Source organism: Schistocerca americana, chromosome 4 (assembly GCF_021461395.2).
Source record: "Schistocerca americana isolate TAMUIC-IGC-003095 chromosome 4, iqSchAmer2.1, whole genome shotgun sequence".
Classification (NCBI taxonomy): domain Eukaryota; kingdom Metazoa; phylum Arthropoda; class Insecta; order Orthoptera; family Acrididae; genus Schistocerca; species Schistocerca americana.
In genome coordinates, this window is record NC_060122.1 from 760,555,536 (window position 1) to 760,568,188 (window position 12,653).

The 12,653-nt window shown below is 43.0% G+C and overlaps 1 protein-coding gene across 2 annotated transcripts in view; it reads right to left on the reverse strand.

Moving 5' to 3' along the window:
- Positions 1-286: 286 nt before the first annotated feature.
- Positions 287-12,653, reverse strand: part of LOC124612266 (proline-rich protein HaeIII subfamily 1-like) — a 34,225-nt gene continuing 21,858 nt past the window's right edge. The window contains exons 3-5 of one of the 2 annotated variants that reach the window (XM_047140362.1): positions 6,049-6,072; positions 3,183-3,272; positions 287-504 (exon numbers count right to left, since the gene is read on the reverse strand). In XM_047140362.1, coding sequence (XP_046996318.1) covers positions 477-504; positions 3,183-3,272; positions 6,049-6,072 — 142 coding nt within the window. In that variant the 3' untranslated portion in view covers positions 287-476. The remainder of the gene's footprint in view (positions 505-3,182; positions 3,273-6,048; positions 6,073-12,653) is intronic. The other variant, XM_047140363.1, reaches the window with a different exon arrangement.

A 12,653-nucleotide genomic window follows, 5' to 3' on the forward strand; every position in this document is an offset into this window, starting at 1 on the left:
CAGAAGAACTGAGGGCAAAAGCTGGCATCCTTCTGTAGACGATTAGTCCGGCTCCGCTCACTCTATACCTGAGAACTTGAGTGTGAAGGGACCTAGTGGAAGTGGAACAATAGCAATTTAGTACAGTACAAATCTCATGAGCGGACAGGTCACGGAATTGTCAGAAAAATTACAGTGATGTTTCATAGTGTCGTGCAACCTACACTAAAATCGCCTTAAATGCCAAGCGAAAATACGTTTTAAAGTAACATGTAGAACATGAGACAAATGAAACGACAAAAAAATGTTTGGAGATAATTTTTTATTGCAGGCAGGTCTTTATTAATATCACTAAATAATGCATCTTCCAACACACTGCTTTTATTTTACCATTTGGTAGATATGCGCTGACAAGCTGAACTGTTACACAGATTGGTTCTAATAGTAGCATAAGTACTTGAAGACGTGTTACGTTCCAGATCTGGTGCTGTTTCTACTTATGGCCCAGGTCTCTGGACGGGTGGCCTGCAAACGTAACAATAACATTAATAATTTCATTGTCATTCGGCTATTAGATCAACACACAACACCAACACAGAATGTTCATTTTAACTTAAGACATTGAAATATCTCGAAAACTACGCATCAGATCAAAAAACGTTATAATTCCAATTCGTTTGTCCAGCAAGAGGACATCCAACAATACTTGACTCGACCCGCCACCCGATCTCGAGCGTGGGTAGTGGGGGAGAGGGAAAACTTTGAAATCGTCAATGGGAACCCCAATTTTTTTAAATATTTTTTTTCAGATTACGACTTGACGGCAAAATCTACATACGTTTTGTCTGAAGCATTTTCTTCGTTTCGCCACAGACGGCGCTGTAATAGGAGGAATACAATTGGGTAAACAATGCTAACTTAACACTTGCCACTCAATGGCCCTTGAATATCCAATGGTACCTGGGACCATACTTCCACGCTGCGAGGGTAGGACATGCCAGTAATTCATAACTTCTAATTGGAAATCCCATTCGCAACGTTGTATTCCTCCAAAATATCGAACAGATGACTACTCGATGAGCCACAGTGGCCAAGGCTCAAGGCGAACGCTACTCTGCTTTCCCGGTTAGAGTAGGTATTCCAACGTAATACCACCAACTTAAGTACATTTAGTGATCCGCTTCTCAAAAGACAGTACGCAGGGCAGAAGCATATCTGCGAGAACGTTAGCAAAGGCGTTTCTGATGCGGTCGACCGTGTCATAACGTCGTGTTGGCACTTGCTGGTAGATCTTATCTTTTAAATAGCTTTACCCGTAAAATCGTAGTCTGCAATAAAATATGGGGCTTCCCATTCAAGATTTCAAAGCTGCCCCCCCCCCCCCCCCACGCCACTACCTATGCGTGGGGTAGGATGGCAGGTCGAGTGCGGTATCGTTGGATATCCACTTCCGAGGCAAACAAACCGGAATTTTGTAATTGTAGCTTTTTTTATATGATGTGTAGATTTCGAGATATTCCAATGTCTTTAATTAAACTGGATAAAAATAATGTAGAGTAATGAAATTTTACGAATACATTTGTCCAGGTAACATGTTTAAGTAACACTGCAAGATCGCAGGTTAATGCTAAATGGGAGGCAAGCTATGGGACATGTGAAATGCTTGTACGTTCATAACCGTTGTCACCGCCGGAACGCTGAATGAACCGGACATCCCGGCTGGGATGTTCGGGAGCTTGGTGCAAGTCCTTTTACTTGACTTCGATGCACGATGATGAAAACAACGAACACATCCAGACGCGAGCAGAAAAAAAAAACGACCCAAGTGGGAATTCAACCCGAGAATGTGTAATCTGAAATAGCAACGCTAAGTGCTAGGCCGCGAGCTGTTCACGCAAATTTGACGACGACAAAGAAATTATAAGAGACGCATGACGCTCAGAGGCTAAAATGTGACGGGTTTTTTACTAATATTAGCATGGAAGTTTAGATTAAACTAGCAGAGGATTGTATAAACATATTCATTACGTCGAATCATACTAGGTAGAACACATCAAACTAAAATATTTTCACAACAATCAAAGAGCAAACTCCTTTTTCAAAGGGCAATTATTGTTCCATATTTAAGTAATTATTGTTCCACCAACTGCGACATAGTCGCGTGTACAAACAGTGATCCAATACTGTCAAATGTTTTTTATTCCAGTCTTTGATCACAATATCAATTCTTTAGACGATGACCGGTTTCAGTCCGTAATGACCATCCTCATTGTAGGACATGGTGTAAAAGAGATCTGAGGATAGTCATTACCGAATGAAACTGGTCATCGTCTAAAGAATTGATATTGTGATCAAAGACTGGAATAAAAAACGTTTGAATCATTGTTCCGTATTTCAAGTTACATTCTTCAAATTCAATAAATATTTTATATTCTTCAAATTAATAAATATATTGAAGAACACTCTTTAAAGTAGCCTATGCTCTTCCTCAGCATTCAAGCTATCTCCATACCGTATTTTATCAAAATCGATTAAGCGGTTAGTCGTGAAAGCGTAACAGACAGAGTTACTTTCGCATTTATAATATTAGTATGAAACTATGGAGATAGTATGGACAATTGAAAAGTAACATTGTTCTTAGTGGACAATGATGCGATAGCTAGTCCACTTCTCGTATCGTAATGCCGATGGGCAGACAGACAAGCACTTTCGCACTTACGTTGCTACTATTGTACAGCTCGGGCAATCCGATTGGCTAACAACACTCTGCGGCTACAATTTACGCTACGTAGCTGCCGCCCAGTGGGTGCCTAAAATATCAACTAAGTTCAGCCCGCTAGGGCCAGAATCGCGCGTCGAGTCGCAATACCAAAATACGAAAACTGTGCATAATTGGCAACAGAAAATGTTGGTGTTGGGTCGGTGGGATGCGCTGATATTGGCTCGGCAGGATGTGAGCATTGATAACTAGAAGTGTTACGGCTTTAAACAGGTACTACTAAAATGAATAAAGCATATATGAAGTGAGTATTTGCAGACTTTTTTTAATTTTATTTTATTATTATTATTATTATTATTTTTTTTTTTGCTCTTGCTGCTTTAAACTAGCGACAGTGGAGTTACGACATGGGAAAGATGTATCTGTTGCCGAATACGAGGCAACAGGCAGCCAAGTAAGAGAGATAAATGTGTGATCGGCTTACCGGGGGCGGATGGTGGCGGGCCTAGGGGTGGAGGCGGGCTCACGCCCCCCTGGTGGCGGCACGTCCCTCTGCTGGCGGGGAGGCGGAAGCCTGAAAAACACGCAGTGTATCGAGTTAACAGTGTTGTTTATGTTTTATAGTAATAACGCTGGTCCATATACGACAGACAGACTACTAACCACTTGTACAAATCGCACCATACCCCCTGTTAGAGTCAAAAGGTTGTCGCATTACGTTAAGAGCACTACTGGTTACTCATTCTTAATAATAATGATGATAATATTGCCTAGTCACACAAGTAAACATACAGCTATATTCTAAAGTAGTGTCCGGCAGACATTGTAAGAGCAACAGAAAGTGTCTAGAGACGGTGTGCGAAAGACACAGATACCTGAACTGTTTATCACTATTGTTGTTGTTGTGGTCTTCAGTCCAGAGACTGGTTTGCCGCAGCTCTCCATGTTACTCTATCCTGTGCAAGCTTCTTCATCTCCCTGTACCTACTGCGACCTACATCTTTCTGAATCTGTTTAGTGTATTCATCTCTTGGTCTTCCTCTGCGATTTTTACCCTCCACGCTGCCCTACAATACTATATTGGTGATCCCTTGATGCCTCAGAACATGTCCTACCAACCGGTCCCTTCTTCTTGTCAAGTTGTGCCACAAACTCCTCTTCTCCCCAATTCTATTCAATACCTCCTCATTAGTTATGTGATCTACCCATCTAATCTTCAGCATTCTTCTGTAGCACCACATTTCGAAACCTTCTATTCTCTTCTTGCCCAAACTATTTATCGTCCATGTTTCACTTCCATACATGGCTACACTCCATACAAATACTTTCAGAAACGACTTCCTGACACTTAAATCTATACTCGATGTTAACAAATTTCTCTTCTTCAGAAACGCTTTCCTTGCCATTGCCAGTCTACATTTTATATCTTCTACACTTCGACCAACAGCAGTTATTTTTCTCCCCAAATAGCAAAACTCCTTTACTACTTTAAGCGTCTCTTTTCCTAATATAATTCCCGCAACATCACCCGATTTAATTCGACTACATTCCATTATCCTCGTTTTGCTTTTGTTGATGTTCATCTTATATTCTCCTTTCAAGACACTGTCCATTCCGTTCAACTGCTCTTCCAAGTTCTTTGCTGTCTCTGACAGAATTACAATGTCATCGGCGAACCTCAAAGTTTTTATTTATTCTCCATGGATTTTAATACCTAATCCGAATTTTTCTTTTGTTTCCTTTCTTGCTTGCTCAATATACAGATTGAAAAACATCGGGGAGAGGCTACAACCCTGTCTCACTCCCTTCCCAACCCCAGCTTCCCTTTCATGCCCCTCGACTCTTGTAACTGCCCTCTAGTTTCTGTACAAATTGTAAATAGTCTTTCGCTCCCTCTATTTTACCCCTGCCACCTTCAGAAGTTGAAAGAGAGTATTCCAGTCAACATTGTCAAAAGCTTTCTCTAAGTCTACAAATGCTAGAAACATAGGTTTGCCTTTCCTTAATCTTTCCTCTAAGATAAGTCGTAAAGTCAATATTGCCTCACGCGTTCCAATATTTCTACGGAATCCAAACTGATCTTCCCCGAGGTCGGCTTCTACCAGTTTTTCCATTCGTCGGTAAAGAATTCGCGTTAGTATTTTGCAGCTCTGACTCATTAAACTGATAGTTCGGTAATTTTCACATCTGTCAACACCCGCTTTCTTTGGGATTGGAATTATTTATTCTTCTTGAAGTCTGAGGCTATTTCGCCTGTCTCATACATCTCGCTCACCAAGTGGTAGAGTTTTGTTAGGATTGGCTCTCCAAAGGATCAATAATAGCCAAATAGATAAGATGAAGGTCTCAGCTGTAAACAATAGTAAAGTACCGTCGAAGAGAAACAGAATTATTGTGTCACATTATTGTGTGTGTTATTTATTCATATTAGTTGATAGTTCCTTCAAAAACCGAGAAATGGCAGCTCTGTCTCTAATTTTAATTCTCACTAACGGCAGCTTTGGCAGGATGAGTGCATGTAAACAGCGGTATGCGCCAAAAACCATGCTGCCAGTAGTAGTAACGTGTGCGGTGTTCCTGCCAGGAAAACACTTTTCAGAGACGATTTGCGCAAATCCGAGGATGATGTGGATAACTAAGACTTAGATAAAGATCCTGAATATGTTCCTGAACGCAAATGCGCTTCAAAATTGTTGCTGAGCAGGTGAATGTGATAATTATTGAAGCAAATAAACAATGGTAGGTTGTGACGCTTACTATTGTTTGCATGAATTTACGTGACAATATGACGGAGGAAATGTTTAAGGCCCATCCTTAACACTATTTACGTGCTATGGCAAGGTGACAACAACATTACAGCTGCAGTTGGTTTCAGATTGTAAACAAACGTTTATCAGCTTCTTCGTTGAAGACTGGCGTATTGTGAAACTGTATTTAGCACTTCTAGTTGATTGGAGTTGCCTACCAGAGAGAGAATTTACGTGAGTTACAATCTTTACATCACATTTTTGTGTAACGAATGTCTTAAATCTAAGAACAGAATTGTGTTACAGTTTGCATATGAATATGGCGTTAATGAATGGAAATATAAAAAGGAAATTAAGTTTCTGGTAATCTAGTTAACAAAATAAGCAATCAGAGGCATAGCAAAAATTGCGGAAGTTAAGTATATGTAAGGTAAATGATTTCTAATACTGGTTCAAACCGCAAGCGTGTAACGCAGCTACCCGCAGTGGTTTAATTCCCGCTGAGTACACATGCATATGCACATATTTGTGATAGTTGCAAGAAGGTGTGAAGGTGTGGATGCAGCGATGTTGAAGGCACAGCGCTTCATGGTGATGACTTACTTGGGTCCACCCGGAGTGACGGGCCTGCAACAAATGGTGTACAAATTACGTAATCAGCAAGACGTTTCTTGTCATACTGCTAACATTACTCCTAATCTAAGAGGGAAAAATTTCTCTAAAAAGTGGTTCCACTCTGATCACGTTGCCGGACTTGCTTTTTATTACTATTTCATTCGCTTATGGTATGCATAATATATAAAGATGATAATCATCAGTACATAATTGCAGAAGCTTAATGATTAGTGTACAAGTGAAGCATAGTCACAATAAGATTCCAACATTAAATTTTTGCCTTATGTTTCAGAGAGATGGTGCCGACTAAGAAGGTAATATGATGCTCTGTACATTAAAATGTGTTATGATGCTAACAGTACTTTTTTTCTTTATTGTTATTTTAACACCTCATACAAGGTAGGCTGGCAGCGGCAATACTACGCCGCTCTTCGGCCACAGATAGTACAATATAGGAAGACATAGAAAAACAAAACAAAATGATGAACAAAAAACAGTAGACACACTAGGTAAAAAACATGGAGCCATTCACAGGTGTAGTAAAATAAAAAACGTTCAACACTGGTACACGAACACAGATGACTGAAATGGCACATGTGAATGATGGAGCGTGGGTGGTGAAACACTAGAGCACTAACACAATTGCACAAAAAAAACCCGGTGGCGATCTCTGCCCCGTGAATGTTCACTGTACGTGTAGGAGTCCAGGGACCTGCCAAAGGGGAAAAGGTGGGGGAAGAGGGAGAGGGGAGGTCGTAGATGCCAGTGGCAGAGGAGATGGGAGGGGAAGGAAGGAAGGTAGGGGGTAGGGGAAGCCCGGGGGAGAGGAGGGAGTGAGGAAGGGAGGAGGGAGAGAAGGGAGAGAGGGTGCCCTTGGGAAGAGACACAGGGGGTGGAAGGGGAGGATCAAAGTTGGTAGGAGGATAGATGGAGGGAATGAGGGCATCATCAGGGAGGGTGAGTTGGCAGAAGCCACCTTGGGCGAGGGTATGGAGAGTGGAGAGATGGAGAGCAGGTGGGACGTAGGAATACAGGTGCAGCAGTGGACGGGGGTGGGAGAGGATGCGAGAGACAAGTGGGTGAGGGGGATGAAGTTTATGGAAGGTGAAGAGGATCTGTATCCATTCGAGGAAAAAGAGGAGGTGTGGGAGCGGAATGGGGTCATACAGGATCCGCATGGGGGAGGGGAGGCGGATGTGATAGGCGAGACAACAATACACGGACTCAGAGCGGTAAATTATCTTTCAGACAGTTTATGTTATTTTGTAAAGCCGTTGCTGTGCCCTTCCTGCAGACACAGGAAAAAAAGTTATTTCACTGCAGTTGTACACAGGAGGTCGTATGATGTTGACGAGATGTAAGTTTTGTTTGAAACGACCATAATTAAACATCATGGATGATATACACAATCCAGTCACATTAATGTGACCACTGCATATATTCGAAGTCAGTGTGCAATAACCACTCAGAGACGGCAGGTGGCAGCATTAGCAGTGGGCGGTATATAAAGCATATCGAGTGGATACGGACACATTGTGCAGTCGTTGTAACGCGGTAAAGAAGCGATTTCTCTGAGGTCCGAAAAGACGTGATAGTTGGCTTTTGAGCCAAAGGTGAAGGCAGATCCGAAATAGCCAAATTTGCAAGTAATTCGCGAGCTGCCATGACTACAGTATACTGCGCAGACAAAACGGCACTATCCACAACCGGCACCAAGGCAACTGTGGTGTACCACTGACCATAGATGACAGGGGTGAACAACGGCTGCGGAGATGCGTACGGGCTAACAGAACTGCAAGTGTTGAGCAACTGACCGCCCAGATGAGCCAAGAGACTATCAACGGTGTCTCCTCAGCGACCGTCAAAAAATGGTTCAAATGGCTCTGAGTACTATGGGACTTAACTTCTGTGGTCATCAGTCCCCTAGAACTTAGAACTACTTAAACCTAACCAACCTAAGGACATCACACACATCCATGCCCGAGGCAGGATTCGAACCTGCGACCGTAGCAGTCGCGCGGTTCTGGACTGAGCGCCTTAATCAGCGACCGTCCAGTGAATGTTATTGTCTATGGGCCTCTGGTGCAGGCACCTAAATCATTCACCCATACTGATTGTCGTTCATCGGCTATGGAGGCCGGAACTGGCTGGACAATACCGCAAATGTACATCTACTGAGTTGTGACAGGGGGAATTTTCAGATAAATCACGTTTTATGCTGCACGGGACAAGTGCCTGTTGGTGTACATTGCGTGAAACGAACGAAAGAAAAGGGGTCCAGACTGGAGGAGAGATCGTTATGCTCTGGAGAATGTTTTCGTGGCATTCCCTGGGTGAACTTGTCATTCTGAAAGGCGCAAAGTATCAACACAAGTATGCATCTGTACTTGGGGTCCATGTACACCCCTACATAGTTTGTTTTCCCTTGGGAGGTGAGCGGTGCTGAGCCCAGCTTACGCGTTGCTTTAAAACTTGGCTGTTACTCTGCGTTTGGTTTCCTGCGGTTATGCCGTCGTTCCTCCTCTTTCTACGTGTGGCAGCAGTGATGTGTATCGATATTTGCACCGTATACCATCTTTGGTCTGGTGCTTATAGTTCCGGCTTGGCGGTGTGCAGCCAGTTGGTCGGTTGGAGCGGATCAGCAACCAAGTCTGTGCGCAGCGCAGTCGGCCGGGCCCGCTGGTGGTCTTTAGAGTGTGGGGGCTGTTCCGAGTGCTGCGAGGTTCGTGGCTCACCGACCCAAGACATGAAAGTTGAGTGGTGATTTAATTACCGAAACCACGTCTTTTCAAGTTGTCCCGTTGGTTGGTGGTTCGCCGTTGGTGGTATTCCTGGAAGCAACAGCGAGTGTTCGAGTTGGTGAAGATTTAGCCGCCGTGTGGTGGAATTAACTATATTTGTCGATTTGAAATTCAAGTGCGCCAGCGGAATTTTCTGCCTTGTGGCCGTTAGTGTTCCGGTTACCTGCCCTGGTCGCTGACGTAAACTCAGGTACCTGTTGTCGCTGTCCAACATGGTGTGTAGTTTTTGACAGCTTAATGTATATTTGGCTGTGGGCTGCGGTGTCTGTAACGTTTTGGCTTTGGAACCCTCGATACTGGTCGGTGGTTAGCAAGTCGTCTTGTCGATGGGTCCCTTCTTTCTCTTGGTTGTGTTGCCGGCGGATCGAGTATAGTTGGGCCGACTTCTTGTCTCACTTAAGGGAACGTCAAGATTTCAAGAGCAGACCGAGCCCCCTGGAAACTTCTAAGCGCCGTTGCCTATACTGCCTTTCTTATTATCCCTTTAATTGTGTGTTTTTAATGACTCATAGCCGATAGTTTTAATTTGTATGCTGGTAATTGTGTTTTTAAAATCAAAGGCTTTCTGCCTGTTGAAAATTTATTGTATTGTTTTTTAAAAAAAATGTTCAGATGTGTGTGAAAACTTATGGGACTTAACTGCCAAGGTCATCAGTCCCTAAGCTTACACACTACTTAACCTAAATTATCCTAAGGGCAAACACACACACCCATGCCCGAGGGAAGACTCGAACCTCCGCCGGCACCAGCCGCACAGTCCATGACTGCAGCGCCTCAGACCGCTCGGCTAATCCCGCGCGGCGTTTTTTAAAAGCATCGGCCTTCAGCCACTTTAAGTTTTAAGGATCTTTCTTATCAAGTAATACTTTTTGGAAGATAAAGCTGTGTGCTTTCTGCCTGTTGGAAATTCATTGTAGTGTATTGTTTTTAAAAGCGTCGATCTTCAGCCACTTTAAGTTTTAAGGATGTTACGTATCAATTATTACATTCTTTCAAAATAAGCTGTGGGCCTTCTGCCTGTTAAAATTTATTGTAGTTGTGCTGTTCTTAAAATGATGGGCCTTCAGCCGCTTTAAAATTTTGGATTCTTACTTATCAAGTCTTACATCACTTGCGCTTAAACGCTATTTAAAGTTAAAAGCTTTTGGCCTTCTGCCTTGGAAAATTGGTTGCAGTTTTTTTTTTAACAATGATCTTCAGCCGTTTTGAAGTAAGGTTTCTTATTGGTCATAAAGCTTGGGCCTTCTGCCTGTTCAAAAGTTATAGTAATTTTGTTGTTTTAAATAAATGGCCCTTCATCTGCTTTTAAAAACTTAATCTGACTAGTCAAGTCTTACATTGCTTGGGCTTAAATACTATTTTGGGTTAAAGCCTAGAACCTTCTACCTCTAAAAAGAAAAAAATTATAGCAGTTATATTTAATTCATGAGCCTTCAGCCATTTTAGAATTAAAGACGTTTTCAGTCGATAGTCAAGCTTAGAAGTTGCGCTGTAATGTTTGGACAACTAAATAAAGTGTTATGTTTGGAGTGTAGCTGACAGCCGCCCGTTCTGGCCCTCATCCACAATTCCTACTACTTGTCCTGTCCTGTGGGTTTAGCAGGGCGTCTCAGCAGGATAGCATATGCCAGCATGACAGTGTGACACGTCACCCAGCAAGCAATGGACGTGCGTGGTTCGAAGAGTACGGGGATGACTTTACCATATTCCTCTGGCCACCGAACTCCTCCCATTTAAGCCCAATCGAGTATCTGTGGGACCGACTCGATCGGGCTCTTTGTGCCACGGATGCTCAACCCAGAAACCTAACGAGCTCGCCACGGCACTGTATCGGGCATGGCTCCACATCCCTGTCAGACCTCCCAGCAAGTCTAGCAGCGGTCCACGCTGCAAAAGATGGTTATTCAGGCGTTTGACGGGCGGTGACATTACTGTGAATGGACAGTGTAGCCTGTGATTTCCCGCCAGTAGCTAAGTCCACAACACCATGGTCTTATCTTGGGGTAGTTTGTTCTTCTTATAGCTTGTAAGGTTCTCATTCCCTTCCTGGTGAGATGCTTTATTTTGTGTATGAAGTTTCCTGACGGTACTAGTTGACCTTCTTGAGATTGTAAATGGCTTTCTTCTCAAGGGTATTAGCTATTTCATTGCCAGTTATGTCGATAAGCACACAAGGCGAAAAATTAGTGAATCCAGGAGACATCACGCCAGAACCGTGAAAAACTGCCTCCAACCTCCATAACGGCCTCAATACAGCTCTTTATTCACATGAAGTGTTGAGTGCTATTGACAAGGGATTTCAGATCGATTCCGTGTTTCTGGATATCGGGAAGGCTTTTGACACTGCACTGCATAGGCGGCTCGTAGTGAAATTGCGTGCTTATGGAATATCGTCTGACTTATGTGACTGGGTTTATGATTTCCTATAGAGTGGTCACAGTTCGTAGTAATTGACGGAAAGTCATCGAGTAAAATAGAAGCGATTTCTGGCGTTCCCAATGTAGTGTTATGGGCCCTCTACTGTTCCTTATCTATATAAACGAATTTGGAGCAGCCGTCTTCGGTTGTTTCCAGATGACGCTGTCGTTTATCGACTAATAAAGTCATTAGAATATCAAAACAAACTGCAAAACGATTTAGAAAAGATATCTGAATGGTGCGAAAAGTGGCAGTTGACCCTAAATAACGAAAAGTGTGAGGTCATCCACGTGAGTGCTAAAAGGAACTTGTTAAGCGATAAATCAGTCTACTCTAAAAGCCGTAATTTCAACTAAATATCTAGGTATTACAACTACGAGAAACTTAAATTGGAAGGAACACATACAAAATTTTGTGGGGAAGGCTAACCAAAGACTGCGTTATATTGGCAGGACACTTAGAAAATGTAACAGACCCTCTAAGGAGACTGCCTACACTACGCTTGTCCGTCCTCTTTTAGAATACTGCAGCGCAGTGTGGGATCCTTATCAGATAGGACTGACGGAGTACATCGAAAAAGTTCAAAGAAAGGCAACACGTTTTGTATTATCGCGAAATATGGGAGAGAGTGTCACAGAAATGGTACAGGATTTGGGCTGGAAAACATTAAAAGATAGGCATTTTTCGTTGCGACGGAATCTTCTCACGAAATTCCAATCACCAACTTTATCCTCCGAATGCGAAAATATTTTGTTGACCCCTACCTACATAGGGAGGAACGATCATCAAGATAAAATAAGGGAAATCAGAGCTCGTACGGAAAGATATAGGTGTCCATTCCTTCCGCGCGCTATACGAGATCGGAATAATAGAGAATTGTGAAGGTGGTGAACCCTCTGCCAGGCACTTGAATGTGATTTGCAGAGTATCGATGTAGATGTAGATGTAGATGAAGAGCGTTTACAAATTCCTTCAAGTATGCTACATGCAACTGAAGCCACTCATTGACGACAAGATGTCGTAGAGGTACCAAAGAGCAGGGATGCTAATTTCTGCATTTCATCCGCTGTCCAAAAGAGTAAATGTCAACGCCTGCGGGATTAAGATCAGGTGATATAGTTGACAAGCCGAGGTTCGGGAGGATGCCTGAATGTTCATCAGATCACGTACCTACGCGAGCGGCTTTCTGAACACAGCTGTTGTCATCTTGGAAGATGGAAGTTTAAAGTCGTGTTGAGAGCGCAGTCGTTACAGATGGAGCATAAGCGCTGATTTCGAAAGAATGGGGAAGAAAATTGGTCGTGCCCATTCCTAACGACGCATCTCCATATTTGCCTGGAGCGATTTAGGGAAACCGTGGAAAACCTAAACCAA